This window comes from Tachypleus tridentatus, chromosome 7, assembly GCF_004210375.1.
Source record: "Tachypleus tridentatus isolate NWPU-2018 chromosome 7, ASM421037v1, whole genome shotgun sequence".
Lineage (NCBI taxonomy): Eukaryota > Metazoa > Arthropoda > Merostomata > Xiphosura > Limulidae > Tachypleus > Tachypleus tridentatus.
Window position 1 is genome coordinate 145,322,588 of NC_134831.1, and position 13,870 is coordinate 145,336,457.

Below are 13,870 nucleotides of genomic sequence, written 5' to 3' on the forward strand. Positions count from 1 at the left end.
GTGTCTTAGAAGGCGTAAAATACGGTAACTGTGTAAAGTAGCTGAGATTCATCTGTTGGTACTAACACATAGATATGTGAACTAGCTGGCATTCAAATAAGTTTCAACAACTTACATGTTGAGTTCACTTGATTATGTTGTGGACTCGGTTTGTTAATAAGTAATGACTGTTATGTAAATACTTGTTCCATCACTGGCTGCGATCTTAAAAGTCACCTGAATGGACAACTTTGTTCCACTAGCCTAAAGCATGCTTCTTTTGGCATTTTCTTTCACACAAGTCGCCACTTCATGGTGTAACTGATGTAGCCCTAAGTAAAACAGAAATGAATAAACTGATACACCACTTTAGCTAATTTCGAGGATACATAGGTTCTACCGCATCTGGTGGTGGTGGAACAAATGTAACATTACGTACAACAACAAATAAATTGATAAGCAACATTAGTTATCTTCAAGGTTACCTCGGTTCCACTGTATTCTGGTGAAAGAAAAACAAACTGAAACACTAAAATTAGCTAACTTTAGGCTACATCGGTTCCACTACAAGATGGCTGAAGACTCGCGTAAAAGAATATTCAAATATTAAAGCGGCTATCAGGTCAAGAATACTGAGCTGTAGTAGAATATTAGGTTTTGGTAGTAAACATACGTCAGCTACTGACACTAGCATAAAAATGTATAAATTAATGAAATCTGTCAGATGCTAACATCAACATAATATATGCAAATTAGTTATCCATTTTTTGGAAACACAAAGATGTGTGAAGTAGTTGGCATTCGTCAACTGCACCAAGAAAAGGGTTTGTTCCGTTTTTACTTAATCTCAGGTTTATAGCTTCTTAAAACGTATTTTATTTGAGCAGAAACCTAAATTGCTTAGACTACGTAATGAATAAAATTACCAAAAAAATGTGCTACTTCTATACTAACTTCATAATAAAATTGAGTTGTTATATTCAGTACACTTTGGTGAAACTGACGGAATCGAGACGATGGAACATTCTGTTTTACCTGCCATGGATCAAGGAATGTAAAACAGAAGTAAAATACACAACAATGGCAAAATGACATAAAAATGTACCTTTTCTACTTCTATAGACAATATTCTGCCAATAAAATATGCATATTGTATTTTATTATTCCAGGTCGCCATCTCTTCATTTGTTGAGTTAATCTAAATTACGTATTAATATTTCTGTAAACCACATTACTTTCATCATAAATGTTTCAACTGTCATTCATAAGTCATTCTCAGAACATAACCGTTAATTAAAATATTTACAATTAATAATTATTTACCTGTATGTTGGAAATTCTAGTCTGTCAATAATGCTTTTGATATAGCAGCGTCAATGGATATATTTAACGTTAAAATAATGATTCAATATATCTGTGTTTCATAAATTTTACACTCTAAACAAGTGCTTTATCTTTCAGTCGTACCCTAAAAAAATGTCTTAAGAAGCAAAGATCCTCTTTTTTAACATATGATTTCAAAACAAATATAAGAACTACATGAGTAGAATGGTTGAGTTGCAGTGGATCAGGTGACTACTGCAAGAAAAACTAATATCTCAAAGGACGATTTGGTTTTAAAAAATTATCATCTGAAAATAATATTCTATATCGCTTACACCAAATAAACTTACTACATTATTTTAAAAACAAAACCTCGCTGAAGAGTCATTGCTAAACGTGTTTACATGTGCCTCAGGTAAATTTAATTGAGATTAGCAGTTTCTGCAATATTTTTTTAATTGATCCTATTGAAGTTTCTTGTAAAAAAAATTGACATTTTTTTAAACAAGACAAATTTTTTAGAAAAAATATACAAGGTATCTACCATAAAAACTTGTCAAGGTACATTACTCTTCCAACACACGCACAACGTGGTAGAATTTGTGAGTTATTCCTCTCTTAATAACTTTCTTAATGAAATATTTTATAATGTGAAAATATACTCGAAAAACAAATCAGTAGTTCGCGTGCAAACGCCCTAATTATAAAAATCTAAATGTTTATCTTTTAAAGATAAACATACGTGTTTCATCTCCGAAATCTATTGCATGAGAAGATATCTTACTGTAATACCCTGCCACTTCACACACACACACACACACACACACACACACACAGAACCGTCAAGAGATGACAGATAGTGTCAACTGTTGTATTTAACTTTACAGAATATAATCCTTGGTGTGTTGTTTACTGATGTTTTGACGAAAACGAATTAATAACAACAACAAAAATTAAATTTTATTATGACATGAGATCAGGGACGTTAGTATTTAAGTATACAGATTCGTTATATTTTTCTTCTATAACTTCACTACACGCAAGAACAAAGATGAACGTGTTTAGTAATAACAAGTTTTATAGTTACTTCTCACGTTCCAATCTCTATACAACTTTCTCAAATTATCTGTCCAGTTAGTGCTTTTGAAAGTGTTAAGTTACTAACGTGGGCTTACGAAACAGAGTATCGGAAGACATAAATACACTTCAACCACAAGCAGTTCTGAAACTTACACCAAAACACCCAAGTAAATGGTATACACTTTGAATATTATGTTCATCTTCAGAAACAGATGAGAATTATTACGAAGTATGACAAAATGCGATGTCACTAAACTGTTCTACGTTTCATAACCTTTACCACGCAGTACTGTTATATATAACAAACCAAAAAATTAAAGTAAACCGTATTTTATGTACAGATTTGGCTTGTGTAGGTTGCATCTTACAGTTACTACAGTTGTGCTCGATAGTGTTGTTATATTTTTAATTACTTTTGTCCTATCTTAGTTACTACAGTTGTGTTTCATAGTACTGTTTTGTTTTTATAGTTAATATCTTCGTCTTACATATTTTACGAGATTTTTTATTTTTTTTACCTTAATATCTCTATATTGTACAAAGTTTTCCCACGAAGTATAATTTAGTAAGTTTATTTAGACTGTTACCTGAAATCAAGAGAATTCTAACTTCAGACGTTAGCCATTTGTAGCCTGCATTAAGAAACAAGGATAGGTTTCTTACCTGTACATTACAATATACAACAGAGGATTACTAGTTAGCAGTAGAAATGCTTTGCAATTACTGATACTGTAGTTTTATAATTACAGTTAAGTACTTTATTTGTATATGTCGATATTTTAGTCATTTCATACCACTAATATTATACATTGCTGTTGGTATGTTGCAGCATACTGCAATTTCAGTGTTGTACTTCACAGACAGTTCACTTTCAAATAGCATTCACTACTATTGTATTTTATATAATCAGCAATATTGTACTTCATAGGTTGTTGTTATACTTTATAGTTGGTGTTATGAGTTGTCACACTCCTTGTCAACAATACTGTATTTTATAATAAATGGTGTTTTGCTCTACAGTAAATACTGGTGCACTTTATTATCAATACAATATTTATAGTCAGTATATTATAATCAAGAAACATTAATGCTGCTTTACTTGAGAGTAAGGTCTGTTATACTTTACAGTGAGATTACTTGCATATCTTTAAAAATGTTTCAGATCCTGTGCTGTCTTTGAAATCGCTTCCTCAATCAGTGGTGTGCAGAATCTGATAGCCATAATTATGCACCTAATATGTTACACAGAGTAGAAGGTCTGTATGTGAGCTTTCAATTCTTAGATCCTGTTTAAGAATATCCAACAGGATAGTTACACAAAGCAAATCAACAAACAGATTGTATTAAAATTTTGGATACAGCATAACATACGGATAGACAAGAAAAAGAGATGATTATATATTTGGTAACTCCATGGAAAGGCTTAACAGGCACTGAATCACATACATCAACATTAGATTTTATTTATTAATAAAGACAAACTACATTTTCATTTGTTTTTCACTTATGAAAAATATTTTGTCTTGTTAGCTTAATATAAAAGTTTAGCCGTAATCTAACTCTTGAAACAAGATAAAACTCGGGAGATATTGGACAGAAGCACTGTTAACAACGAAAGTATTCAACTTTCATTCTAATCACTAGTATATTTAGTTTATTGTCTTCATTCAATTACGTTAATTTTTAACTTCAATTCTAATTTATACAGTTAAGATTTTTTATTACAATTTATTCATAAAACTTTTTAACCTTTCATGTCTTTTCGAACCACATCATATTCGTATAAATGTCACTCACACATACATTGTTATACATTCTCATTCTACAGATGAGATGAAATATGATATACGACCAGGGCTTCAAACACCTGGCAGTTTAACTAGTATTAATACTGATGACTAATACATGCTTAAGGTGGAGATTTTACACACCAGGTACTTGCATCGGAATGTTTACACATTTCCACCTTATTGCCCTATAACAACCATCCCTTCAAAACCCAAACTGAACAGTTCAAAAATTTGTAACAACTCAAATAAAATTGTTTGTTATTACCATATATTCTAGCAAAGATACTTAAGGGCTATCTGTGCCAGATGTTTCTAATTCCGAAATTATATATTAGAGGAAAGGCTGTAACTTGGCAGTATTCACCATTATGTACTTTGCAACTCTTTTCTAGTCCAACACTGGAATTTAATTTCCACTGTTATCACCGACGACAGATCGCTTTTTTTTTTTTCAATATTTATTTGTCTAATGGTAACGGAACGGATATGATGAATTCAACGTTTCATATTTCGACATGCTAACAGTTAGATCACGCTCGACCCTGAACTAACCGTTAAGCTCATACAACCAAACAATTTACAGCATATATAACAATATTGATACCATTCACCGACAACAGAATAAATAAACCAACATGCTAGATTTACGTGATTGTACATGACAACGACTTACATTCGATCGCCACAACTTTGCTTTAAATGCACAGAAACGACTGATCCTTAAAACTAGGGTCTTTCTTTTTTATGGAAATTACAAGTTTACAGGTTGTTGTTTTTATAAAACATAGAAAAATAAACAACCCTTTGAATTTACTTACACACCGTGCCCATAGAGACCATGTAATATCTGCTTCCAGTTGGAACTAGTAGTATTATAATCACAAGTTACCATCCATTCACTGTTAGAAAATTACGACACTAAGTTGTAACCGCTTTACCACAAATAAACGTTTAATTACTACCCGCACGTTTTGAACTGAACAAAAAAAAAAACAAATAATGACGAGGCTAGGAATCGAATCCACGTTGGTTGTGTGAACACATTTCTTAATCTTAGAATAAGGAGTCCAACTGCATAAGTGTAAGGTGAGAAGTTCGTTTAAAATTATAAAGATACACCTAGAAATAAAAGCAGTTGTCCCATATCTGACAACTTCCTGTAATTAGATACGCCTGTACAAGGGTACTATATTTAACAGTTAGAACCAGATAATATATACTCATGGAAAGAAACTTTATAGTTTCTTTTAAATAGAAGCAACACATGTATGAAGCAGGATAACCTTATTCTCATGCTACTATAATGTTGATTTATTTATCAATTCAATGACAGAGATAGATATAAAACACGGTAAAGAAAAACAGAACAATCAAACCGATGAACACAATAAACAAAAACACGCATGTACATATGTGGACATACTAATATACATAAGCTTAGACTGAGTGGTAGTGTCAAACAGAAATAAACAGATGGACGAATAAATAGGTGTATACATAAAGAGACAAAACAAATAAGATAGCTTGCATCATCAGTAACTGTACTGAAATGTATTACGCAAATACAATGGGCATTAAAATACACATACATATATATATATATATATATATAAAACCATAAATTGGTGTAAACTGTCGCTTACTTCAACACAAATAATATTTATATCGCAACTATATTACTGAAATAAATAAATACATCCATTGCGTTGATCAGTTTCTGAGAAAGTACTCGTACGCACACATCCTTAAGGGTCACAGCGAGCTTCTCAGTAGAAATGAGTAAAGATTTGCAGAAGGTTTCTAGAATTGCATTAATAAAAAAACTATATGTTGAATCTTACCACAGAGCATTAACAAGTATGAATTTCGTTTTCAACATCCCGACATGGAACATTTAATCCAGCAGGTTGTCATCAAATTTCAGAGACATAGCCGACCAAGAAAGGCCTAGACCGCTTCTTTGATAGCTACAACCATCCATGTATAGAGATGAAAAAAAACGGCCACACGCACACACACAAACACAAACGCTTCGGTAAGAGCTGACGTCTGTGCCTCGAGTTTTGCCATGTTTACTGGTTTGTACGTAAACGCATTTTGATGAAATATACCAGTACGTCAACAGCACATAATACAGACAATCTGATAAGTATATGGATGACCACTCAAAAATAGTTCGCATAATTCCTTTTCGTAAGTTCAATAAAACAAAGTTAAAATGGGACACTGTCTTAAACGAAGAAAGACTTTGATGTACTTATTCTACACTACACCCTTGATCAACCATCTACATCCAAACACGCAAGACACTCCATGTTCAACTTACCCCATTAGCCACTCCCTAGTCGTAATAGGGAAGCGACTTCCGGCCTGTGAGCCTCACCCAGCTACTTATTTCTCCACCCACTGTCATCTGCAGTGACCAATGGTCGTTCACCGAGTGGGACGACAAATATCTTTAGTAAAATTCGATCCAGTAGAGAGAAGAGCGGGAAAACAATACGGAAACGGATATTGAAAGAATCGGTACTGGTAGGATGGTGGTACAATATCATCTTCCATTCTTATACTCTGTCGGATTAGTCAACAAAATTTTCATACGTTTCTCAAGATAACCGTTAACGTATGGGACACTGGCATAATTTATTTTTTTAATTTCCGTCACATAAATTAAAATATGAACAATAACAAAATCTTGGAATTAATTTTTTTTTAATTCTGTCTTGTTAATATTATGGACCCAATTGAAAAAACTGAATTGTGAAAAAAAACTTTCAGATTTAAACAACCATTTAAAACTTGATAACAGGGAACCTACTTTTTAAGAAACTAAAAGATTCCTAGATAACTTGCCTGGGTCATGAAAAAGAGGTTTCTTAACACCCAGTAAAGACAACTTTTAAATTTCACTTTCAACAAAGTTTATCACATCAGAGGTACACATACTGATAAGTTCATAAAACTCTGTGTCAAGTAAATAACGGTGGATTTAAGCATACTATCAGCAAAATTTAAATTTTCTAAATCTTTTTGCTAATGAAGAATGTCAGTCGTCAATTTTTTGTTTACAACTACTAAAAGCTTGACAGATGTTTAAATCAGTTAAACACAAACTCCATAACACCTTCAGTATTATTAAAATGTTTCATCTCATCCGAGATTATCACCTATAATTAAGTTTTTTCTAATTTTTTTATTCCAAACTATCTTCGTTAAGTTGAATGAGCACTGCCTCATCCTACTATACCTTACTTTGCATGTAGTATCTCAAATAAACCATTTTCACCCCACATTTGTGGTTACCTAGAACACACTACATTAATGTCTGGAAAAACATAGTGAAAACAATCTTTTTTGGTACTTATGCAAATATAAAAGTATTTAACAACATGTGTCGAATTTCGTGAAAAGCTACTCAAAAGCTATCTATAACAGAAGGAAATACAACGAATAAATAGCACCATCTCCCAACTCTTGGGCTACTCTTCTCAAAATTGTTGCATTTGACCTTTACTCTTATAACGCATATTCTCTCCTTTATTAAACTTCATTCCATTTACAAGTTTGTTTGTTTTTATATTATTATAACACTACTGTAAACGACTCGATAAAAGTTCCATACATAAAGACAAAAGTTAATAGTCGCAAACCGAATTCAAAGTATCAATATTCAGGTTTACAGTTTTTAACATGTTGCTTTGGTTTATATATTGAACTAGTGATATGGTCTGGTAGTTAAGGCGTCCGACGTACAATATGACAGTCGAGGATTCGTATCCCCATCCTCAAACATGCTTTCAGTTGTGAGGTTGTTATAATGTTATGTTCCATCTTACTATTCATTGATAAAAAAGCTGCCCAAGAATTGGCTAGTTAAGATAAGCCCCAGTGTAATTTTGCCCTCCAGTAGCACAGCGGCATGTCTGTGACTTACAAAGCCAGAAACCAGGTTTCAGAACCTGTGAAAGGCAGAGCACAGATAGTACGTTGTGTAACTTTGTATTTAATTAAAAATAAACTATTTTACATATTCATATTAAATATTAGGTACAAAAGGTTCATTTTGGAACAAAAAATCGAATGATCAATACCTGGGTTTTATTTCAGTTGTAACCGTGTGACGACATTATTGGATGGAACCAAACAGTTATAAAGACCATCGATAGATATTTCCTTGAAATTGTTATACTATATTCCAAAGTTAGCTTCATTTTTGTAATACGTTTTATTATTATTAGCATTAGAACATCTGGTTGGTAATTGTCTAGGTTTTACATCTCGCACTTCGTCCTTTATCTCCAAGTAATTACAAGGAGACTAGCTTGCTGGTGCTCCAGTTGTTCTGAATGATGGTAAAGTTAATTCAGATGTACAATTTGTTGTTAATTACAAAGCGCCATCTATGCTTTTCCCACTGCAGGTATCGGAGCCATATTTGAACATTATAAGTCTATATACTTGCCGCTGTACCACCAGTTGCATTAATTAATATTTAACAATCAATAAAAATATTTATTTTGAATTCCAAATCACACCATTATTCTAGTTTGTAAATTTATTTAAAATAAAAATGATAACTATTACAATTTGTTTACGTAAATCTAAATGACAAACTGTTGTTCGTCAAATTAATTACATAAATAGTTTGTGTACCAGTACAAATCCGTGGTATCACAAGCAACCCGATTAGTCCTAAGAAAGGTCTTGTCAGAACTGGTTATGCCACATATTGTGTAACTGATACAGTATTTCATGTTTTGCTTTACCATCGCATGAAACATTTTAGAATTTCATCCAATAAAGCAGCGTGTTGTTTAAAGCCAAGATTAATTAAGTTCGTGCACTACAGGCACTGCGCAACAAACACTGATACTGTTCCTTCAGAATGAAAATGGCTGCACACCTCCGCAGCTCCATCATCCTGTTCTACTGTGTACCTTAGCTTATACAATACAATTTAAACCTCCCAAGCCCATGTATTGGTGCAAATATACTCTTCTGGTGGAGTTTCCTAAACATTCAATCTGTTTTGTTAGTCAGTGTAAAGTGCATGATCCCATTCGTTCTTTCAATTTTATGACCCTTCTTAAAGTTTAAACACGTTTACTCGTGAATTATTACGCTTTTTTTTTTAATGTGACGTTTCTATATAGACCTAATTCTTGCTAACCCCTTTCAACAGTTGTTACTGATTTTAATTCTGTATAAAATAAAAGGTGCTTCTGTATTCATTTCTGGATATGTTTTGAAACAATTTCACTGTTTAAGTTTCACAGATGGCACCAACTTGTCATCTGGGCATTTTTACTTGGGTTGCGCTCTTAGGAAACCCATGTCCTTAAGCAATACACCACTAATCTCCTATTCACTACGTAAAGCAACCACTTGTACTGATTTTGCACTACCTTCTTGTTTTTCTCAACTGTGTTCACGCAAAAACTTGCACATTATTTTGGTGATATTGGTAAATTAAAGGTGTAAGCAATAAATGTATTAATATGAAAACATGCATTAGTGCATCTTGTGTATTTAACCCACATTTAGCAGCGCCCAGCAACTAAATGTGCAATTATATCATGATACAATATACATGGATTTTTTTTTTTAATTACAAGACATGATAGATACATAGATGCACCCTTAAAGATTGACTTTCTCGCGGTATTTTCCATTCTCACACGCTCGAAAAACAAAATTATTATTTTCCTTTCGTGTTGAACTCTGGCTTATGACCAGTACTGTACATATATCTGTTTGTCTGCTACCACTTTTAAATATGTATTTGTTGTTCAATAAGTTAAATAAGGTTCTTCACAAACTACAACATTTTTTATCTAAAATAAAATTAGTACTTCAATTACTCTCACGTATTTTCAATGCCACCAGTACACCCTTGTGCAAATTCATTGAAACAAATGGTCATTTTACAATATTTTCAGCATGGCGGCCGACGTAGGCTCGCTGGATCCGCTGATTTCCTTTAATAGTCATTTTTTCATACAGACGGCGTCATTAGCTGTGTTTTGCAGTACGGTCGATCTATTTTTGGAATATATGACGAAATTTTGAGGAATATTACGTCATTCGAAATTGTGTTAGAAGGACAAGGAGACCAGCCAAATAACAACTTCTTACCAACTCAATGAAGAAAAAACGGTATCAATGGGGTCTGAAATGCAAGAACAAGGGAGGGAGGTGTTATTCAGTGACGAGACTCATTTCTTCGTACAGGGTCAAAGAAGTCTGCATGTTCGCAGATATCTAGGTGAGAAACTTCGTAAAACATCCCTTGAAGATGATGTTTTGGGTCTTTTTCAGCTACTATGGCGTCGGATGCTTACATATTGTAGAAGGCATGATGCGAGGACCACAGTTCGTCAAAGTTTTGCAGAGAAGAGTCGTTCCAGAGTTAAAACAGAGATTTCCAGATGGATTTGGCATTTTTCAGCAAGATCTAGCTCTGTGCCACACATCGAAACTTGTGAAGAATTTTATGACTACAAAGCGAATAAAGGTGTTGGACTGGCCTGGAAACTCTCCAGACTTAAATCCTATAGAAAATCTTTGGGCGATTTGTAAAGAAAGACTTCGGGGAAAAGACTGTACTACGAAAAATAAGCTAATTGAGACCATAATTGAGGTGTGGCACCGCGATCCAAAAATTAGTAAAGATTACAGTCAACTCGTGGACTCGATGTCAGAGCGAATTAATGATCTTCTGAAAAATAAAGGCGGTCATATCATGTATTAATTTGTGAGTAATTGTTGGATTCTCAAAAATAAAACGCAAAAAACTGAACAAAATCGTAAATTTCCGTCTTGTTTCAATTAATTTGCACAAGGGTGTAGAGTTCACTTCCAACACGGAATTGTATTCAAAAACCAAAAGTAAATACATCCACACAATACAATAACTACTCAGAGCCCTGATGAGACGAACCGTTTTATACCGTTTCCAAGACGAAATGAGGATATGAACCAAGTTCAATCATTCTTATTAGAATGTTTGAACTACATTTTTCAGACTTAAGAGTTTACACAGTCTTACTGAAATAGCATATCACTAAGTAACAACTGTCTGCTAAATGTAATCTGATTATAAATTAAAGACGAGCAATATACAGAACGTGAGTTAAAAAAAAAACAATCACACACAAAACTCACAAATAAAATCCAAAATACTTTTCATCCCTGAAGTAAATCCAACGCCCAGTTTTAATGTAAAAAAACAGCTATCATGAACGTAAATTAACATAATAAAAATTATTCTCAGATAATACGATATACACGAAATGATAAAAACGTGTGCAACCACATACAAGTTTAATTTTATTTTAGTTCACAGTAACCAGAGAAACTTACATCTACTTGTAATCGTTCTAAGAAGCATTCATTTATTGCCACTCTTCTCAGAACATCAATAACGATTCGACATGTCTATTTACTGAAGTTACACACAGAAATCGTGATCAGATGAAGGTAAGAAAGTGCAAGATATAGATAGATTAACTTAAAGTAAAACAGCTACGTACTGGAACACCATCTGATATGATTAAGCTCAATTTTTTGTGCATCTTTTTACGTCTATTTGTTTTTAATGGTCAAAATAATGGTTAACGTTGTAAGCTGTAAACCATGATTTTATATTTTAAGGTAATAAATGTAGAAATTACTATTAAAAACAGAATCAATCACAATTAATGTAATAAATGTAGAAATTAATAAAAAAAACAGAATCAATCGATACAAGAACTTAAGAATAAGATGTTATGGACAATGTAAAAATGGAATTAAAAACATTTACTTAGCCCAAAATAAACATACAATTACTCGCACAGATATATATAGCATGCACTTCAGAGAAGAAAACGAATGAAATTTTAATATATAAAAGCAACATTAAAAGGCAGTCAGACCGTTCTTTCCTAATTAAAAAAAAACAAACATTAAAATATGTAAAATGGAATATTTTGTTTACTCAGCATCTAAACGTATACCATCTCCTTATCTTTACCACATTTTGAACTTTAAAAGCAAATGTAACAGCCTTTTCGAGGTTACAAGTGATATGTAAGTTTATTTTTTTATACAGCTAATAATATACGGCTACCCCTTTAAAAAGTACAGTATAACAAATACCTAGCGTCCATCAGACGTCAATTTTTCAGGCTTAAGTTACTATAATCAATTCGTTTCTCAAATACAAATTTTCTATTCTCTCGTAGATTTATTGTTTAAAGTTTGACGACTTATACTGGATGTCAAGAAATGGTTTCACGTTTGCTAGCATTTTGCCGATTTTACATTCGGAACGAAAATAAATGTCGAGCACCAAGGTAAAACAAACTGCAAAAACTTAAGTTCAAATACACGTAAGTATCTTACTTTTTTTCTTTTTTAAATCGGGGACCGTAAAAGAACTACAAATCAACTATAAACAAATATATCTAAATTTGACCATGAGGCTATGCATATAACGTGCAGCTGGAAAAACAGAAAACAACACATTTCATAATTAATAGCTTGTATGGAAGGCGACCAACAATGGTTCATCTATTACCTGAAATAAAGATGACAACATAAAATAATGACGAGAAAAAGTTTAATAAATTTCTACTTTGGAAAACCGTTATTACCAGATGCTGCCCCCTAGTGGCTTGGATTTTGAAAATAATCAATTGTTGACGTAAACTATTTTCATCGACCCCATGCTTTCATACAAAGGGCATACACGTGGAAGAAAAACATCTCGTATTCAGCAGTAGTAGTAATAGTGATGAATTTTTCTTTCTTTCACCAAACAAATCAATCGACCAATAGGCTGCCTATTTTATCAAACACAAAAATAAATAAAAAGGTAAGTAGTATCTCCCGTGCGAACACGTAAAATACACAAGAGAACCGTAAAAGTAAATAGCGAAACATTTTATTTTAAAATGTATATGAAAAGAACTTATTCGCTAAAATTAAAAACACATTCAACAGAAAATGTCATTTTTGACAGAACAAAGGCGGATGAATGAAAACGTTTCATTTACACCATTTGGTTAGCCTCTCCTGTTTATACTTCATTATACTCTTCGTTTCATATTATAAAAGTAATGAAGTAACTCAGTTTATAGCACTCGAAAATATAAAATGACCAATTTGGTAAATACAGTGATTCAGCAAGTCTTAGGACTGGTTAATATCGGTCAAAATTGAAACTTGTTGCACACATCCCCTTACAAGTTAATATGAATTAAAATAATTTAAATAAAAATCTCAATAGGTAGAAACAAGTCTACCATCAACGTAGTAATTATCAAAATCAATTTTTGTAATAACATTTTTTTATTTACAAAACAAAGTAACAAGAAAAATACACAGGATTTACAGTGACTGCAAAAATAAGATGCATTTTATGCCCTTCGAAATAAAGCTTCCAGTGACGTCATGTATTTGATATGGACTAAAACTTGAAGCAAGAAAAATCTCGCCAAATAGTCGCCTTTCTACGCTTACAAACTCTCCCAAATACGGAGATGGCACAGGTGCTGGAAGACAAGCCATGTCATTTGAAGGGCTGCCATTGGTTCAAAGTCGGACCAGCAATGTCAGGCATGCTTGCGTGTTTACCGGGGAAGGAAGTAATACATACATCATTTTTAGTGTGCTCCAGCATTTTCCCCCGCAGCTGTAAACCGTAAGGATTCAGT

General features: G+C 32.8%; 1 protein-coding gene across 13 annotated transcripts in view; it reads right to left on the reverse strand.

Moving 5' to 3' along the window:
- Positions 1-13,870, reverse strand: part of LOC143256826 (serine/threonine-protein phosphatase 4 regulatory subunit 1-like) — a 164,898-nt gene that overhangs the window by 56,491 nt on the left and 94,537 nt on the right. For 2 of the 13 annotated variants that reach the window (XM_076514550.1, XM_076514545.1), the window contains exon 1: positions 6,014-6,142. The exons of 10 other annotated variants lie outside the window; for them this stretch is intronic. In XM_076514550.1, coding sequence (XP_076370665.1) covers positions 6,014-6,023 — 10 coding nt within the window. In that variant the 5' untranslated portion in view covers positions 6,024-6,142. Of the gene's footprint in view, positions 1-6,013; positions 6,488-13,870 lie in introns of those variants that run through there. One more of the 13 variants, XM_076514543.1, reaches the window with a different exon arrangement.